Source organism: Lagenorhynchus albirostris, chromosome 12 (genome assembly GCF_949774975.1).
Source record: "Lagenorhynchus albirostris chromosome 12, mLagAlb1.1, whole genome shotgun sequence".
Classification (NCBI taxonomy): domain Eukaryota; kingdom Metazoa; phylum Chordata; class Mammalia; order Artiodactyla; family Delphinidae; genus Lagenorhynchus; species Lagenorhynchus albirostris.
This window is the reverse complement of record NC_083106.1, coordinates 3,588,219-3,607,859: the sequence shown is the minus strand read 5'-3', so window position 1 is coordinate 3,607,859 and position 19,641 is coordinate 3,588,219. Positions and strand designations below refer to the sequence as shown.

Here is a 19,641-nt window from a genome sequence, read left to right as displayed (position 1 = left end):
TATTAAACTTCCAGTTTGAAATGACACTCACATACTGGAAAAGAGTTAATAAAGAAATCCTAGGCATATTTTGGTAATACTGATGAACTCCAAGCCTCAGAAGGTCATTCTAAAAGCCATCCCCGCTCCTACACACATTCTCTCTCACACACGCACAGACACACACATGCACACACACACACGCACACAGGTTTATTTACAAGCGGAAGATAATTTTTGACAGCAACAGAGGATTTAAAATTCAGTGGAAATATATCTTCAAATTTCTGAGGAAAACTTGTCTTAAACTTAAAATTCTTTACCAAGTCAAACTAGCATTCAGTCATAAGGCAAAATAAAGACATTTCTCAAGCACACAGATGAGCTTGAGCAAAAATAAACAAATAGATAAATTCAAGAAAGCCTGGGAAGACTTGGGGTACAAGAAAAGGTGATGAGCAAAGAACCCACTAAAACTATAATGAAGCTGTAAAATTCACTAGGAAATGATATGTAAGGAGTTACAGGTGTAACATAAAAAAGCGAATTAAAAAAAGACTTAAAAAATATCTGGTTGTGCCCCCAAAATATATAAGATTAAAATGCAAAAAAGGAAGAAGTAAAATTATGCTGTGTTTTATCATGGACCACACATACGTGAGCTGGACAGACAGAGAAGGACATATTCCTGAAAACATAATTTGAGGCCCCAGGTCCGGCAATTACAGAAGTCTGAAATTTCAAGGTTTTCAGTGATAAGGGCCAAGAAATCCCTCCTTTTATTTTCTCAAACTAATCTGAGTTAGGTAGTTGACGTCTTTTGGCTTTTACACCAAAGAGTCCAAATTAACAAACAAGATCAAGGCGAGTCTGATTTGAGAGAGAGAGAGGGAGGGTGGGAGAAAATATTCATTAATTGAACTACAGATGAGGAAGGGAATTTAAGTACAGATCAGAAGAATATTTAAAGTGTCCATAAATTTATAAAAATTAATTGGAAAGTCTCATTCATTCATTTTCAACTAGCTGATGAACCACCTCTCCACGGAGAATGTGAAAACGGTGAAGGCATTTCTATTTCAGGTGGACCGGCTGGTGACGAGTAGCTCTTGGCATTTAGTTCTCAGAGGTTAAAGATGCTGAACACCTGCAATGCTCAGGCCAGTACTGTGTGAGGAGGAGAGGGTCTGCCTAAAATGTCAATATCACCCCCCACTGAGGAACAGTATGCACATTAGGAAAACTATATCCACTCTCACTGGTTCCTTTCAACAGTGTTCTTAGGTCCTAGCGAATACATTAAAAAACAAAAAAGAAATAGTGTAAGCATTGGAAAAGTAGAACCACTGCTCTCATTATATCATTATAAACGATTTTCTTTCTTGAAAATCCAAGACTGTAAACTGAAAAAAAACAGCTTAGCAAATATGGGGAATCGAAGTCAACACATTCAATCTAGAGAGATTTTTAAATGAAAATAAGACAATGTTTTTGTATAAGAAGACTACATATGCTAAAGGTATCAACTCTACTTAAGATTTTATTAAATTAAGGTAGTTCCAATATAAATCATACACCATGATGAAGAGGGATACATCACAGGAATGCAATAGACTAAAAATTTAAAAACACATGATCATCTTAATAAATGCAGAGAAAATGGATGTTGACAAAATCCAACGTCCAATTAATATTTACAATACTCAAAAAACTAGGAATACAAGGGAACTTCCTCACCCTGATCAAGGCCACCTATGAACAGTCCACAACTAATCCATCTACTTAATGGTGAAAGACTGGAGAATGGATGCTTCTCCTCTAAGATCAGGAATAAGACAAGGATGCCCACACTCACCACCCCCTAATTCAATATTGTACTGGAGGATCTAGCCAGAACAATTATGCAAGGGAGAAAAAAAAAAAGGTATACAGATTAGAAAGGAGGAACTAAAACTATAACTCATTACGGATGACATGATCTTGCATATAGAAAACCCTGAATAATCCACTAGGAAACTAATGGAAGTAATGACTTCATCAAGGTTGCAGGATACAGGATCAAAATATAAAAAACAATTTCATTTCTATATATTTTCAATGAAAAATGTGAAAATAAAATTAAGAACACGATTTCATTTCTAATATCACTAAAAGATAAAATACCTAGGAATAACTTTACCAAAAGAAGAGCAATGCTTGTACTCTGAAAATTACAGAACAGTGTTGAAAAGATTAAGAAGAGCTAAATAAATGGAAAACATCTCATGCTGATGTACCGGAAGTCTTAATATTATTAAGATGGCAATACTCCCCAAATTGATCTACAGAGTCAACAAAATCCCTACCAGAATCCCATCTGAATTATTTGTAGAAACTGACAAGTTGGTTTCTAAAATTTATATGGAATTGCAAGGGGCCCAAAACAGCCAACAAAATAATTGAACATGGAGAACAAATGTGTAGGACTCACACTTCCTGATTTCAAAACTTTTTATAAAGCAGCAGTAATCAAGACATGGTGGTACTGTCATTAAGCTAGACATATAGATCAACTGAATAGGACTGAGACCCTAAAAAGAAACCCATGTGTCTACGCTCACCTGATTCTAACAAGACCACATTCAAAGGGGAAATAATAGTCTTTTCAACAAATGGTGCTAGTAAAACTGGATAGCTACATGCAAAAAAAATGAAGTTGGACCCTTACCCCATAAACAAAAATTAACTAACATAAGTCAAAACCTTAAATGTAAAAGCTAAAGCTATAAAACTCTTAGAAGAAAATATTGGAGTCAATTTTCATAATATCTGATTTGGCAATGAATTCTTAGCTATGACACCATAAGCCTGAGCAACAAAAGATAAATTAGACCTCATCAAAGTTAAAACCTTCTGTGCTTCAAAAGATACTATCAAGAAAGCGAAAAGATAATACACAGATGGGAGAAAATGTCTGCCAATGATACATCACATAAGGGAGCGGTATCTATAATACTTGAGGAAATCTTAGAACATAACACTAAACATTAAAGTAAAAAGCAGCCAATGAATCTGAATCTTTCATCACATGACAAGATGTTCAACATCATTAGTTACCAGGGAAATGCTATAGTCAAAACCGCATTGAGGGGCTTCCCTGGTGGCGCAGTGGTTGGGAGTCCGCCTGCCGATGCAGGGGACACGGGTTCGTGCCCCGGTCCGGGAAGATCCCACATGCCGCGGAGCGGCTGGGCCCGTGGGCCATGGCCGCTGAGCCTGCGCGTCCGGAGCCTGCGCTCCGCAACGGGAGAGGCCACAACAGTGAGAGGCCCGCGAACCGCAAAACAAAAACAAAAAAAAAACCACATTGAGATAGCACTTCACATCTACTATGATGGCAATAATCAAAAAGTAAGATAATAACCAGTGCTAATGAGAACGTGGAAAAACTGGAACCCGTGTGCTGGCAGGAATGTAAAATGATACAAGTGCCATGGAAACAGTTTGGCTGTTCCTCAAAAAGTTAACCATAGAGTAACCATATGACCTAGCAAATCCACTCTTACCTAAAACAACTGAAAACAGGTATCAGAACTGAAAATTGTACCCAAATGTTCCAAAGAGCACTATTTGCATTAGCCAAAATGTGGTGATAGAGAGGCGACAGCTAACATGGTATGAAGTTTCCTTCTGAAGTAATGAAAATGTCCTAAAATTGACTAGTGATGGTTGCAAATGTCTGTGAATATACTAAAAACCACTGATTTAAACACTTTAAATGGATTAATTGTATCATACAGGAATTATATCTCAATAAAACTGTTTCTTAAAGTATAATATTAATAATACAAGAACTGGTCAATACTCCTTGTACAAGCTCTATGTTGATCCATATTATATCTACATATTTTCATATTCTTCTTAATACTTTTCATTGCTTTACAGATTCCTTAAATTGTGTCACAACCAAAGAGTTATTTTTTTTACTGTGCAATCAATTTTTCTCTTTTTTTGTCCAAATACAGCTGAACCTTGAACATGGCAGGGGTTGGGGCACCGACCCTCTACACAGTCAAAAACCCCTATATAACTTACATCGCCCTCCACATACGCGGTTCCTCCGTATCCACGGTTCCACATCTGCAAATTCCACAACTGCAGATTGTGTAGTACTATAGTATTTAGTACTGACAAAAGTCCATGCATAAGTGGACCCATTCAAACCCATGCAGTTCAAGGGTCAACTGTAAAATCATCAATGTAATTAATTACAGAAAGAATGTGTAAAAGTAATAACCCCTAATATTACCCTCGGTAAACTGTCTGTTTCTACAAGACACTGAGCAAATCACACTCCATACCTGGCCTGCCATGGTATCAAAGAGAAATTGATCAGTGCACATCAGAAACCTGGAGGTGAAAAAACCCTTGTTGCACAGGATTACTATATTTTGAGAAAGACCAGGAAGATGGGAAGGAGAAAGAATATTTATCAAAATAGACAACAGGGCATGAACAGCACCGAGCAAGCCAGCCTGGCACCCATGGGTACACACACTTCCTCAGTGGAGTCTCTCCAGAGCACTAAAGCAGCAACTCTACACGTGGCAGAAAAAAATTCTATTTCATATGGCTTTCAACCACAGTTGCCTGTGAGTCTTCTAGAAGAGAGAAATAGTTATGACTAAAACTAAGTAGAATGAACCTCAAGATAGGAAGAATCCACTGGAAATTCCTAATATAACCTATATGCAAAAGGTATTCTGAAGAAATCATAAAAAGAAACTAAACGTTTTTCCAAATTAGCTCTCCACTAAATAATCAAAAACTCTGAGGTATTTTTCAAAACACTATTCAAAACCCCTCCAAAATTAACAGAAGTGACAAATAAATCAAGGTGACACCTCCAGATCACTAAGCACCACCCTTTCATCATATTTAAAAGAGCATGTGTGTCTCGTACAATAAAATGTTCCACCACATATTAGGACACGAATCTAAGGATTAAATCAAGTCATTTTCCAAACAGAAGGCAACCTACCATTATGTGTTCAAGTAGAGAATCTATTGCAACTATGTTATCAAAATACGTTCTGAAAAAAAGGAAGATAAAATCTTTAAGTAATGTTATTAGAACAAAGAACATGTTAAACTTTGAATACATTTCCCAATTTTGTCTACATTTAAATTAAAAACATAAAGGTATATGTTGTTTGATTTTTGTCCTTTTGTGGAAACAACCAATAATATTATTGTAAAGAGAGAAATGAAAGTTTATCATTGACTTTAGTATAAGGACTCTAATTCCAGAGGCTGCATTAAGCAATTATTTTATCAGTAAGTATTCAAGGTAGGGAGAATGTTTGGGGCATTTAACTAAAACTATGAAGAAATAAAATTGGTTTCATCAAACTTAATACCTCACAAATAACTCTGATCTAAAATAAAAATATTTAAATTTTCTAAATCTCATTAATATGCTAAAAATGTAAATTATCACTGGAAAAACTCAAAAGTTAAAATGTAGTTTAACTGTACTAAGAAAGCAAGGCAATTCATTTGAGAAGAGATATCAGAATACAAATAATGGCAAGGACCTGACCACTTTACACGAGTAAAATATATATTCATCATTTTGAACTGCAAGTAAATATTTGGAAGGCATATGGTACATACATTACAATGTAGACCAGAGAAACAGAGGAATCAACAGGCACGTGTTACAGGGAATCTATAAAGAAATACTCTTAATATAGACCCGATTGGCAAGGTACTGCTTTCAGTTTAGTTTTGTGAGAATTTAGTAATGTATTCAGGATTAAGGTAAGTTATAGCAATAAACGATGCCCTTCTTTTTAGAAGAGAAATCATCTGGCTTGAAGCTACTAATACGCTTCGTTACACCATCCACTGAGGAATATCCTGCAAGCAACAGGGGGAAGCAAATGGGTTTCCCACTGGGGAACAGATTTAAGGTGTCATTGGACTTTGGGAAACCTGCAAAGTATTCAAATACATTAGTACGAGAACGTGCACAGCTTCCCTTCCTAGGTGTTTCTGAAGTCGTAATATCATGTGTCCCAGAGATACTGTTTAATTCCATCTCAAAGAAGATAGTTGGCCTAGGGGATCAATAGAGCACTCCCTCAGTCCCATACCTCTCTAATTTTATATTCCAAAGCACAAAGCAGCAGCTTCAGAATCATGAGTGACGAGAATTACTAGACGGGGTGATGAGTTGGTTATGAAGTGTACCAGGGTGACAAGTGAGTGAGAACACCGAGTTGTGTTGGAGGCCTTGGAGGCACAGGTACTCACACCTTGAGTTAACTTGTCAGAGGATGGGACCTGAAGTTACCATGTCCCGGGGCGTTTTAGATTTCAACAATTAAGCAGATGGGTCAGAGAGATACGAGATCTTCCCTGTAGCAAGCAAACCCACTATGAACCTGAAATTTAATAAATATCTGTAATTGCTTCCACTGCCAGCTCAAGGGAGTTTTTCTAGGTCAAACTTCAGGGAAATGGAGCATTTTCTGGAGAATGATATCTGAGCTACTATACATGAGATAATTAAAATGATAATATCAAGAGTCTGTTTTAATGTACTGACATTTGTTGAAAAGGCCAGAGAGGACTATTTGGAAAATAATAAACTAGGACATTTCCTCTCCTTCTACTGCTGTCAGTTTTCTCCTATGAAAATAGAAATATCAATACTTAGTGCATCTCTCTAGATAGTCTCTAACACCTTCTAGTGAATCTGTTTAGAAAATATATACCAGCTTGTAAATTAAAATCATCACATATACATCTGCGATCCTTCACTTGTAAAGTGAACGTGGATGAGGATGTAACTCTGTGATCCAAAATACGAACGACCATACTTACCTTATCACTCGCCTATTAAAGATTGGTCTTCTGTTACTGACTGCACTAGATAGTAATCTATCACTGTCAGAGCCTGCATTTAATCTAAACTGTTGGTCAATAAGAGCTACCTCATCCCTAGAAATGAACACTTACTTTGATACGTCGAGTAGAAAGTCATTCAATTCAGTCTGTTTGGCAAGACCTCTGCATACCTGCCATACAAAATAATGGCTATTAATTTTAAGGGAGTTCTGCTTATTTAAGAATAAAAATTCCAGAATACTATTTACCTTATTTATTTAAAAAGGCATAACACAATCACTACTTCAATGCTTTTAAAATTGTACTTGGGTGCATATCCTACCTACATTCAATACTGTCAGGTCCAGGAAGCCCTTGCTTCTCATACCATTATCCTGAAATATATATACATTTTCTCCCTATCAGACAGTTCCTCATCAACCTGAGTTTGCTGAAATGGACTTAAAGGAACAAAACGAGAAAAAGTGGAAGATACAAAATAGAATTCTATTGCTGCCATGTTCCTAGTTCTAGTTCTAGTTCTCGGGAAAACTCCATGCAGTTTGTGATCTTTTAAATTAGATCACATTTTCAAGAGAATCAGGTATCTTAAATAACAATTAATGTTTAAGATTAATGTTTTCATATAACACTTAGTTTAGTGGATGTTTTAATTTAGGAAATGGAGTCATAAAAATATCAGTGTTACTGCCAGGAGGAGGTCATTCCTGGGCTTTCAGTGGAAAACAAAAACCATGATAGGGAACATAAATAATTTAACATTATATGTAAATATATAAAAATAATTAATTGGAAAATATTTAAGGCAGGGAGTAAGTAAATATAAGCGAATAGATCAAACATTTTAGAAACAACAAAATACCTAATATCCAAAAACAAAGCACTGGGTTACTTGTTAACCTCCATTCCGTTCCCCAGTGCTGCACTCCAAACACCCTTTTCTCCTAGGAAGCCCCTGTGAAAACATCCCAAAGACACACCTGAACCTGATGTATGGCTACTGAAGCCCAGGCAAGATTTGCTGTTGCAACCTAAAAAAAAAAAAAAAAAAAGAGTATGAAGCAAGTTTTTATCAGTCACATGCAGACATCCCAGCGAAGGACTCTAGCATAAACATATATGAACAATTTTGTAAGATCATTGCATTTTTGAATATTTTGCCAAATGTGAATAGTCAAATATATATAAAGTTTCTCTTTTATATTTCCCACTTCTTTATTATTGAGTTTAATGCTCTCTTGTCCCTCCTACTTTGGGTTAAAAAGGAAGATAAATTGATTAAGAGAGCTGTCATCCAATGATTTTAACATAAAATAATTATTTTTCAGTTCAACCAAAATACTACTGTAAAGGCCTCTAATGACCACTTTAGAATGAGGAAGTGTTTCCCAGACTTCACTGACAAGCGCTCAAACGTCTAGCTATTCCACTTCTTTGATTTTTCGTCCATCTAACAAATATTTATTGGGTGCCTACTAGGTACCAGGCGCTGTTCTAGATGCTGGAGAGACAGCATGAACAACAGAACAGCTCACAGCTGCTGCGCAGGAAGAGAGAAGGGCGAGAAAGAAAATAAAGTGAAGCGCACGTTATACTGGCTGGTGATGCGGCTATAGCGGAAAAGAGGCACGACAGAGGGACAGGAGCCGCTCACGTCTGTGTGCGGTGTTCAGTGAAGCCTGATCAGAGAGGGTGACCTTAGAGCACATTCCTGAAGGAGGCAGCTGGGGCTGGGTACAGGACAAGCGCAGTGCAAGGGGAGGGAGAACAGAGGCACAGGCTGTGTGCAGGAGAGGGCCCAGCATGGCTGCAGGCAGGGAAGGGGCTGGAGCAGCAGAAGACAGGTCATCTTGGTAAGTGGCCACGGAGGGACCTGGGTGAACACCTCGTCTGACAGATAGATCATGTACTGTTTGGTTTTAGTAGGACTGAGCCGTTCCGGTTCAGGGAACAGTGAACGGAAGTTATTGTTTCCCAAATGGGTTTGAGGCTGTTACTTCTATTCAGGACATACTCTAGGAAGAGGACATTTTTAAGGGGTCAACTAGAATGTGAAAACTCTCCAAAGCCATCCTACTACTTCATTTGATTCACAATATGGTATTTTATTTTTGTTGTTAAATTGGATCCTTACTAAAATAACTTACTATAAATTTCTATATCGCTATATTGAGTGAGTTTCCTCTCTAAACAACTGCAAGACAAAAAAAATGTTTTAAAAAATCGTTAGTAGTAGTATCAAAATATTATTAAGCAAATTACGGTTTTAAATATTCCCTCATTAAATATTCATCATTTATTAACGGAACAATATTAATAAGCACCTTCAGCGAACTAGGTGCAACTAAAAGTCCTCACGGGCAGTGTCCAGGCCTCACCTCCTGATGACTCAGACAGAAGGCTTCCTTGCCCCAGTGCCGGTACAGCTCAAGGATGCCGATCAAATCCCCGATCGCCGTGACAATTGGCAAACACAGAACAGACTGGATACGCGTCCCTGATTCCAGTCCGGTACCTCTTGGAAATCGTTCATCCTAAAAAAACAGAAGCGTAAAAGATATAAACTCAGTGAAAGTAATGGAATCATCAAGTTATGATTCTATCGGAAAATTCCTTATACTCGTCATCAGTAATGAGCAGTCCTTTTCAAAGGAAAACCAGATGATCATGGCCATTATAAACACTGCTTAAGAAAACGCTTATCTTTAGCAACGAGGAACTTATACCCAAATATGGATTTAATGTTTCCTTATCGTTGTACAGTAGAATTTAATTAGTGAATGAATATACATAACTTCATGCAATAATAAAAGTAATTATGATGGTTAACATTCATTTATTCCTCACCTGGTGTGAGCCAGAACTAAGGGATTTACAGGTATAGGGTCACAAGTGAAAATCACTCCAAATGTAAAGGCCATAGGAAGGAAGTTACACGTATACAATTTCTTCCCTTCTATTTTTAAGGTTAGAATAACACAAAAGCATATGTTAATGAAAGTCATTGTAACTGAACCTCAAAGGCCCATATTAGATATTCAAATCATCCAACAATTACCAATTACCTATCATAAGAAATGAATCGGTTCTTTGACTTAACTTTCTAGCTCAGCAAAATCACTCAGAGGAACACAAGAAACTCAAATGAATTAATATCAAAACGTCAATTCTATGTATTCAATTTCTGTGGTCTACAGGAAGCTTTTCATGAATAGGCTGGTATAAATCTATACTTTGTAATTTACAGATATTTTGAAAGCTTGCATATACATACAATAGAACATTTTGAAATGACAACTTATACAGTATCTACTTTTTACGTTTACTTCTTAGAAATGAAGTATATTTGGCACACAACACTGTGGAAGTTTAAGGTATACAACATGTTGATACGTTTATATATTGTAATATGATTGCCACTGTAGCGTTGTTAATACCTCTATCAAGCCACGTAATTATCTCTTCTTTTTTGTGGTGAGAATAATTAAGATCTAGTCTCTTAGCAAGTTTGATGATTATAATACAGTATTATTGTCTATATACATTATACTGTGAAACATTTATTTTTAGCACTTTTTCTTTTCTTATTTTTGATAAAGTAACTAGTAACCTGATTTGTTCAAGGCTATACAGATAACTAGTGGCAAAAACAAAATTAGTATCTAGATTTTGTGACTCCAATTTAGTACTTTTTCAGAGCAAATTCATGACACCTATATACTTGTTTGTATGCTTGTCAGTTTCAAAGTCTGAGCTCATGCAGTGACATTTCATCACAGTGTACACATGCACTGTGGCAGACTGCTCTGAGGGCTCTGTTTTGTCCTGTTCTCTGTACCCATGGCCTTGGTCAGACCCTCCTACACTCAGTCTGGGCCTCCCATGAGATTTGCTTGGCTAACCTGAGGGCAGTGAATTTGATGTAAGCAGAGGCTTGAAAAGTCACTTGCGTGTGTCCACTTCTTCTCTCTGACACCTGCCACCATCATAAGAACATGACGCTAGCCTTACTGGATGGGGTGGTGAGACACACACAGAGATCGAAGGCCACCTAAGACTGGCCAGCTCCTAAGTGATGGCCAGTTGATCTCAGACACATAAGCAAGCCCAGTCAAAGATAGCCCAGATCAGCAGAATGGCCCAATCCAGAGACAGTGAGTGGTGGCCGTATGACCCCATTAAAATCTGGGGTAGTCTGTCACACAGCAATAGCTGACTCATTCATATATATCCTGCTAGGATATGAAACATAAAACAGTAATCATCTAGTCTATATGACTATGAGTATACATTTTTATGCTTAACTATACTGGCAAATGTTGAAAGAACAACTACTCAAATCTATACCTTAGGGGTACGTAAGATATAATTCTTGGAGTACAAAGAATTAGTTTATATACAAATGCATTTATTGATCTGTATCTTGCTTTAAAGCTGTTATAAAATGGCTTAAATTAAAACATCAAGAGTATATGTTACCTTTCTTAATTAAATACTTCAGGTTACGAATGTCACGAAGGGTAAAAAGCCACTTACCCCAAGGATGTCTTCTACTAGCAACGTTTTTCTGGACTTGGCCACATAGGCAGAGGTGGTGGTGCCCTGGGCGATGGGCCCAGCAGGGATGAGCCTGGGTTTTCCTTCCTTGATTCCAGGTGGGGTAAACACACAAAGGCTCTAGGAAGAAAAAAGGAATATGTTTTATAGACTTAGGAAAGTCTTTGGCACAGGACGAAAAGATTACTTAACAATCGCGAGAAATCTGTGAGCCAAGGAAAAGTAGAGACATAAGATGCGGAAAGGTGCTTTGCGTGACCAAACTGAGCATCTGAGGTGAAATTCTCTTTCATATGTCCTTCGCACACAACACACAGGCTAGATACAGGACTCACACAAATGTCTAGGTGCAGATAATCTCTTAAAATAGCCTCCGATTTTTATCCACAGAAAATAATAAAATGAAAAAAAATGTAAGCTGTCCTTGGGCTCAAGAAACTATCACACAAGAAACACACACTGCACCTCACCACCCTAAAGATTTGCCACATGGCTCTGTAACTACAGGTCAACGTGATTTGGTTATATTTTTTCATTTTCATTAAAAATCTTTTTCAGAACATTATTTCTATTTTTAATACTCAACCACTCCATTCCTAAAACTGACCTGCCCATAAAATTACAGATTCAGAATACTCTTGGTAAAATTTTTGCTCTTCTCTGCACACACACACCAAAAAAAAAAAGAAAGGACAAAGCTGGGTGTATCTTTCCGTCTCAAAAGACTATGTGGGAGGGTAACATTTGAAACTATTTTAAAAGAAATGTTTTTAAAAATATGATCTGTTATTTTGACTAAACCAAATTATATTTTAAAATAAATTTCTACTAAATAAGAATTGCTCATCCAAACAAGTCATCTGGGCATGGGGAGCAATATTTTGACATAACTGTATTATGATTATCTACTCAATTTGAAAAGTATTAAAGTTCTGCTAAATTCTCCCAACGCTATACTTTTTTTTTTGCCGTACGTGGGCCTCTCACTGTTGTGGCCTCTCCCATCGTGGAGCACAGGCTCCGGACGCGCAGGCTCAGCGGCCATGGCTCACGGGCCCAGCCGCTCCCCAGCATGTAGGATCTTCCCGGACCGGGGCACGAACCCGTGTCCCCTGCATCAGCAGGTGGACTCTCAACCACTGCGCCACCAGGGAAGCCCCCAACACTATACTTTTATTTTATTTTTAATTGGAGTGCTGTGACTTAAGGATGATGCCCTTTTGAAGCAGTGAGTATTAGGCAATCCTCTGAAGCTAAAGATGCTCCTATTAATGCTTTGCTAGCACTAAGCTAGGTCCAGCTGAGGACAATGAGTTGGATGTGGTTATTACTTTTTAGACAACGTGGTTTTCAAGCTTCGTAATGTCGAAGAGCCCTTTCTTCAAGTAAAACCTTACAGTCACAAGAGGGTGAACCCTATAAACTTGAGCTACTTCAGTCACTGGGAGCAGAGAGGAGGAAAAGAGCTTTGGCTCTCACCCCATCTGCTGTAAGTAAGTCGTCATTATCTAAAGATTACAAGTTAAGTTCAAAATATTTTTATTCATTAATATATCTACATTAGTTAGGATTGTGTTTAAGCAGCAATTTACTATTATGCCTGTGAAAAATGCTTTTTGAATGCATCTTTTAAAAAGGATTAAGCTTAAAATGTTTACATACAAGTTATACACTTTAAAAATATTTTTACAATTCAGCTACACGTAAGATGATAAATGACAAATGCACTTTATTTTTAAAGAGGCTAGAAAGAAGTCAGTTTTTATAGTTACTATAATGCACCAATACACATATGACATAAACGAAGTAAGACTTTCATTAGATTTAGTATCTATGTGGCAATACAATGCAGTGTGTCACCCCTTCTTGAGAGAGAGTATTGAGAGAGATTGAGAGACAGTAGCGAAATGATCCAAGAACAGGAAGAGAGATGACTGCAAGAAAAAATTTTAAAGGACATGGTATATTTAGCCTGAATAAAAGTCAGAATTGACAATGATTTTTCCAAACTATGACAAAGTTAATCGTAAGAAGGATGCTGAGTAATGTTTCTTTACTCAACCAGAGTCAGAACTGCAGGAAATGAACTTAAATTGACCTGAATCGTTTAGTTAAGTCTTAAAGAACTTCCCATGACAGCAATAGAAAGTAAACTCTAAAGCAAGCTCCCGACAGAAGCTTTGCATTTTTTAAAAATAGTTGTTGACTTTATTTGTTTGTTGTTTGAAGATATACAACAGATATCTCTTTTGGATGACTTTGCTATATGCCCTTTAAGGCTGGATTTAATAGTATCTTCATAATATCTTCATAATAATATCTTCATTTAGCTTCATAATTCAATGACAAAATAGCTTACACATACACATTCCTAGGTTATTAGGTCATTTATTTAATATAAAACATTTATTGCCTCTGTGTAGGCTTTCTATATGATGCACAAGAAACAGACAAGCAAATACTGCACCTTGGGTATATGGAAAGCTATTTTACATACTAGATTTGCTGAAAATAAATGATTTAGAAATCTTTCAATTACTTGATTGATGTAGAAAACTCCTTGTGGAAAATAATTATCAAAAAACTAAATAATTTTTTACAGTGGGAACTTTATACTTGTTTTACTAATTAGGTTATGATTTTTGTTCATACTTACCAAACAGAAATGTTTACAAATGAGAGCTGAGGGCAAGTGCTAACAAAATTTTGAATAAGTTGTCATATGAAGGCCAAAGGCTCAGATAGGAAGGGAAAATGAGGACCAACCTAGACAGACACCTGTTTTTTGATGTTTTTACAGCTTCAGTTTCTCTCCTCTGTGCACTTAGTAGTTTCCTACTCTTTTTGGGTGGCATTTTTTTTAACTCCACACGATTCACCTGTGCAACAGCTCCGTCCGTGACCTCCATTTCTGATGAAAGATCTATCACTGGTTTGAACTGTGTGCTCTGCAACAGCATATTCTGTATGATCTTTGTAGTGGAACAGGCCGACGGGCAGCTATTACTGCAAACAGACAATGTCGATAACGAACCTCCAAATTGGAGGCTAAATTTTACATGTATTCAGGAATGGAGAAAAGTTTATTAAATATACCTTTATTTACTCCACAGAAATAATCGAACAGATAGTTGTGTATCGAACAGTCTTCGTTTTCGCGCTGGCTGAACTGACACTTTCATCATATACTAAATCCCCAAGTACACTTGGGTCTGCTTCTGAACTCTCAATCTTGTACCACTTGGTTTGTTTGCCTGGCACACTATTTTAATTACCGTAAGTTTACAGTACATGTTGTGATCTGGCAAGGCGAGTCTTGCTTGGGTTCTTCATGTTTCAAAATAATCGTAATTTATAAGACATATTTTGCATTTTTCATTGGTGAAGGGCCTGCATTAATGCATTAACAACTGATGGGTGTAAATAAGTTCTAAAGAAACTTAAAAATGAAGTAAGGGCTTTATTTTTCAAAATCAATCATGATGAATTTTTAAAGACATATTAAAAAAATTTTTAACACAATGCTTAAAGGTTACGTTCCATTTAAAGTTATTACAAAATATTGGCTATATTTCCTGTATTGTAGAATACATCCTCGGAAGCCTATCTTACACCCAGTGGTCTGTACCTTCCACTCCTCCATGCCAATCATTATGAATTTTGACATAAGAATTTGACTGGGATGTTCAGATTAATAAAATGAAAAAGATTATACTCACTATTTATTTTCATAGGTGGATGAATGAAAACTTTCATCAAACCTCACTACATAACATTTTAAAAGTATTAAGACTATTATGCATACCTTTACAATCTATAACATCCAGCATTGAAATGAGTCTCTAAAATTAATTTCTGCTTTAATGTTGTATGAATCTATGAAAACTTTTATTAACACAAACATTTTTTAGAGGCTAGAGATGAGAACTACACGAAAACTAAAAACAAGGAAAAGGTTCAAAGTTTCAAACCTCAACCACCTCTACCCTTTCCAGAGAAGAGCATCACTGCATTCAGGGCGTGCACCTGCCCACTGATGCTCTGCACCTTCATTCCCACCTGACAGCTCTGCAGGTGGCTTGACTGTTGTTAGGCCTTTCCCCTCCCAACACAAGCAAGGAGACTGGCCTAAGAGCTAGAAATCAATCCAGAGGCGAGGTCGTGCAGTAGTAGGGGATGAATTAGCTCTTTCAATATTTCAAAGAAACTCATTATGAACTACCCAATATTTTTGTGAAAACAGTACATTTTCATAAGTATTTCTAAAGTTAAATAATTTAAACTAGAGAAGATTGGTAACGGTAGTCATAATGAATAAGTTGGCTCAACGAAGGATTAAAAAGCATTCAAATTAGTTAAAAAATCTAATTTTGAGAAATAGATTTGGTGGGTAAAGAGCCATAGAATAGATTATCACACATTATTTCTTAAAAAACAGGGTTTTTTGATGAGTTGGGAAACTCTGATTCACTGACATCAACTAAAGAGAGAAGTCTACTTCACTTGGTAAACAGTCGCTCTCATCTTTCTTTCCATGAACGATTCAAAGATCAATTGATTCGTGAAACTTCACTTGCATGTTAAGGCTTCAACTCACAACCAGTTAAATTTTGGAACCACTTTTTAAGAAGAAAAAACATTATTTAGGCTTACCATTAAGTTATTTTTCTTATAGACACTAGATGGCACTGGAGAGTAGATGAATGTAGATCCGGGCAGAGGGCGTGAGCCAGGAACCCCATGTACACTGGACCTTGAACCACATGCCTAACTTCGTTAGCATAATTCTTAGAAATAAGCCTACTAAAGTCATTGTGCATTGAACAAAGCCACACAGTTACTCTAAACTACTGGCTGTAAACTGGTTTCTAAGCTAATACACAAACGCTATCTATGAACTTACTTTATGAATTATAAAGTTTGACGTATAATTAGAGATCACTAGGTTTCCAGCTTTCACAAACCACTAATTACGGGTAACACAAGAAAAACTATAGTAATGACATTATAAAAAATGTTACATAGTAAGTGGAGTATGTGACTAGGTGTGAAAGAGAAAACCTGTAGAAACATTAAAAAGTGAATTAAGCAAAATCTTAATCATGGAAAAATCAGTTTTGCCCAACAAACATTTCAAGAGCATCTTGTATATGTTATGTGTCAGACACTGGTATTGGTCAGAACACAAAAGGCTTCCTTTCCCAGCTCCAGATTTCTCACAAATTGCTTCTTCCTTTACTGTCCCTTCTTGTCTATTAAGGAAGAGGCCTCCTAAGCCCTGCTCCACCAGAGGGCTCATCGTCTAAGCTCTTTTCAGGGTCACCAACCCCAGCACCCCTGGCAGCCCCATCAACACCTTGGTTCCTCTCTGTTCGCACGTAAGGTCCTGTGCTGTGATTAACTGTGGATTTCTTGATTTCTCCTACTGGTTGTACCTTCTTTGAGGACAGGAATGATTTTTTATTTATCTTTGTATGCTCAGCAATTTGGCACAGTTTTGGGTATATGGCAGGTGTCTGAAATGGTCTGTTAAATAACATGCATGATGTAACATTTAACCAATGGAGGTTAAATTCAGACTTAGAAAGTTTAAGACTCTTGTCAAAGTCCCAAAGTGGTGAATTGGAACTCACACAATCCAACTCCAGAATCAAAATTCTTTGGAAAACTAAGCTGCTAACTGGGAAACTTGCCTTCTCTTCCCAAGCTCTGAGACAGTGTAGACAGCACAGGAATTGTCTCTCCTGAAGGGCTGTCCCCAGTGGAGTGAGTACAGAAGTACAGGAAACGATTCTGGTTCATCAATGTGCCCCACGGCTAGCGACTGCCTGACCAAGGCTGGGGCTCAAGAAACAGTGTTCAATAAATGTCCTACCAGCTTTTTAAAACACATTATTTCAACACTGCTTTCAATTTCTTCCATTTACTGGTCTATTAGTTTTCTATCATCGTTTGCATTAAATGGAGCAATTTATATTTTCCTCAAAAACTGTCCATTTTATCTAGATTTTCACATTTATTAATATAAGTATCCTCTCATAATTTGTCATTTTCACTCTATTGTTTTACTACCTTTTAAATTATCTTCAAAATGATTGTGATAATCATATTTTATGCTTTATTTTTAGTGCTTTAATACCACTTAGGTTGTTTTCTATCATCTCCTAAACTTTCTATGTTTTCTTTAAATTTTTCCTCTCTGGTAATATGAATGTGGCTTTTAAATTCTCCTAGTATAACTTTTGATGTATTTAAATATTATTTAAATTATATTTCTCAATGCATCAATTTCAGAAATTAAATTTTTTCTACTGATTCTCATTTATGAAAAAAGAAATTAATACTTTTATAAGTATAAGAATGTTATAGTCCCTGCCATGTCTGTCTTAATCCTTGGTATTTATTCATATAGACTAAAAATTTTATCTCAGTCCATTTGGGTTGCATTATTATAATTTTGTCACTAAAGTATATATATTTTGTTTTGAAAGTGAGTTATTAAGAAACACTTTCTAACTATGATTCAAAATCGAGAGACAATTTTTAAAAACATTGATAAATATCTATAATATGCTACCTTTCACGTACAAAGGAAGAAATATAAGAAAATATACATGTATCTGCTCATTGTTAAAAAAAATGTTTTATTTTATTTAATATGGTTAGCTTACATTTTAGAAGTATGTCAACATCTGTTGCAAGCAATATGGCAGATTAGATAATTTGACATTCCTGAAAAAAACAATTTTAAAATTATTTAAAAGCTGGATAAAGTATATTTCACAAATATTTTATAATGCATTGCTGGGCTGAGAAGAATGCAGGAATCCACAGAAATCTAAAAGGAAGCAGATAAAGGAACCCTGTGAGGTAAGCAAATCCCAAACTGTCTTTTTCTTGAGAGCATCAACGAAAGCCTAGATATAGAGTTGACGCTTGAACAACATGGGTTTGAACTGTGTGGATCCGTTAATTTATTTCAGTAAATGTCGTGGTAGTACTACCCATCTGCGGCTGATTTGAGTCTGCAGATGTGGACCCGTGGATACTGAGGGCCGACTGTAAAGTTTCATGTGGATTTTCAGCTGCATGGATGGGGCCAGGACCAGCAAAGGGCTATGGGCTCATCTTAGTTTGAAGGGTGAATATACTTACAGCTGCAAGGGGATTACAAGGAAACCAGATTATCTTGGATTTATTGCTGGAGGGAAAATAAAAATCTCCTCTGAAAAATAATAACTGCACATCATGTGGATTTGAGGCTTGCATCTGTACCACTCAGTAGTCTGAAAAAAAATCTCAACTAGATCATTTGATTAAAATTGTCCTGAATTGATACTGCCTTAGGTGATTGACAGAAGTGTTTGATTGATACATTGATTGATACAATGTATCAATTGATTGATCAATACATTGATACATTGATACAGAAGTGTTTTCTAAATCATAATCACGCAGAAGTATGCAAACAATGAAGTGAAAAGTATAGCCAAGTGATTAACAGCATGGGGTTTGGGAGTCTAAATCCAGGCTCCAAGAGTCAAGCACCGTTGGAGATGCCCACACTGCAGACCCAGGCCTCGAGGCGCCCGCCGCTCTTCGACCTCTGCAAACAAGGTCTCCCCATTCTCCCCATTCTCCTTCAAGTGGAGCAGAAAAGGGCCGACCCACCGTGGCAGCCTCGGCCTAGGGTTCATATCATTTCTTTTCAGGTAAACAGCTAGAATGCTGAGTCCACGATCCAGGTTTCAGTAGAGAATCTGACTGGTCCCCGTTTGGGCCACAAAGAGCTGTGACTGAAGGTCAGGGGTCACATGAAACAAACACGGCTGCCATGGCCAACCCCTGTGGGTTTGTCTGGAGATGTCGGGGAAGGAGGAATGAGATGCGGACTATCGCAGTTACATGATAATAAACATACCAGATATCATAAAAATTATGGCAAATTATATAATAATTTTCTGAAAGGAAGTTTTGATTTTTAAGTAAAAATCTCAAATTTTAGAAACAATTTTTGGAATGAAGAGGAAAGAGATCTGTTTGCTATTTCAGTAGCTTAGCCATTCTAAAATACTACCGGTATGTAAAACATAAAGTATTTACAAGTGGGAGTAATTGTGAATAATTCAATTTACTAAACCCTCTTGTTGACTGTTTATGCGAAAGGCACTAGGAGAGATGCTAGGTGAATACAGAAGTGAATAAGGAAAG

At 36.7% G+C, this 19,641-nt stretch overlaps 1 protein-coding gene across 1 annotated transcript in view; it reads right to left on the bottom strand.

Moving 5' to 3' along the window:
- PDE10A (phosphodiesterase 10A) overlaps positions 1-19,641 on the bottom strand; it is a 580,174-nt gene that overhangs the window by 70,116 nt on the left and 490,417 nt on the right. Inside the window, 5 exon segments of the mRNA XM_060167479.1 lie at positions 5,000-5,051; positions 6,985-7,043; positions 7,854-7,904; positions 9,252-9,407; positions 11,410-11,550. Of these exon segments, the coding sequence (XP_060023462.1) occupies positions 5,000-5,051; positions 6,985-7,043; positions 7,854-7,904; positions 9,252-9,407; positions 11,410-11,550 (459 nt within the window).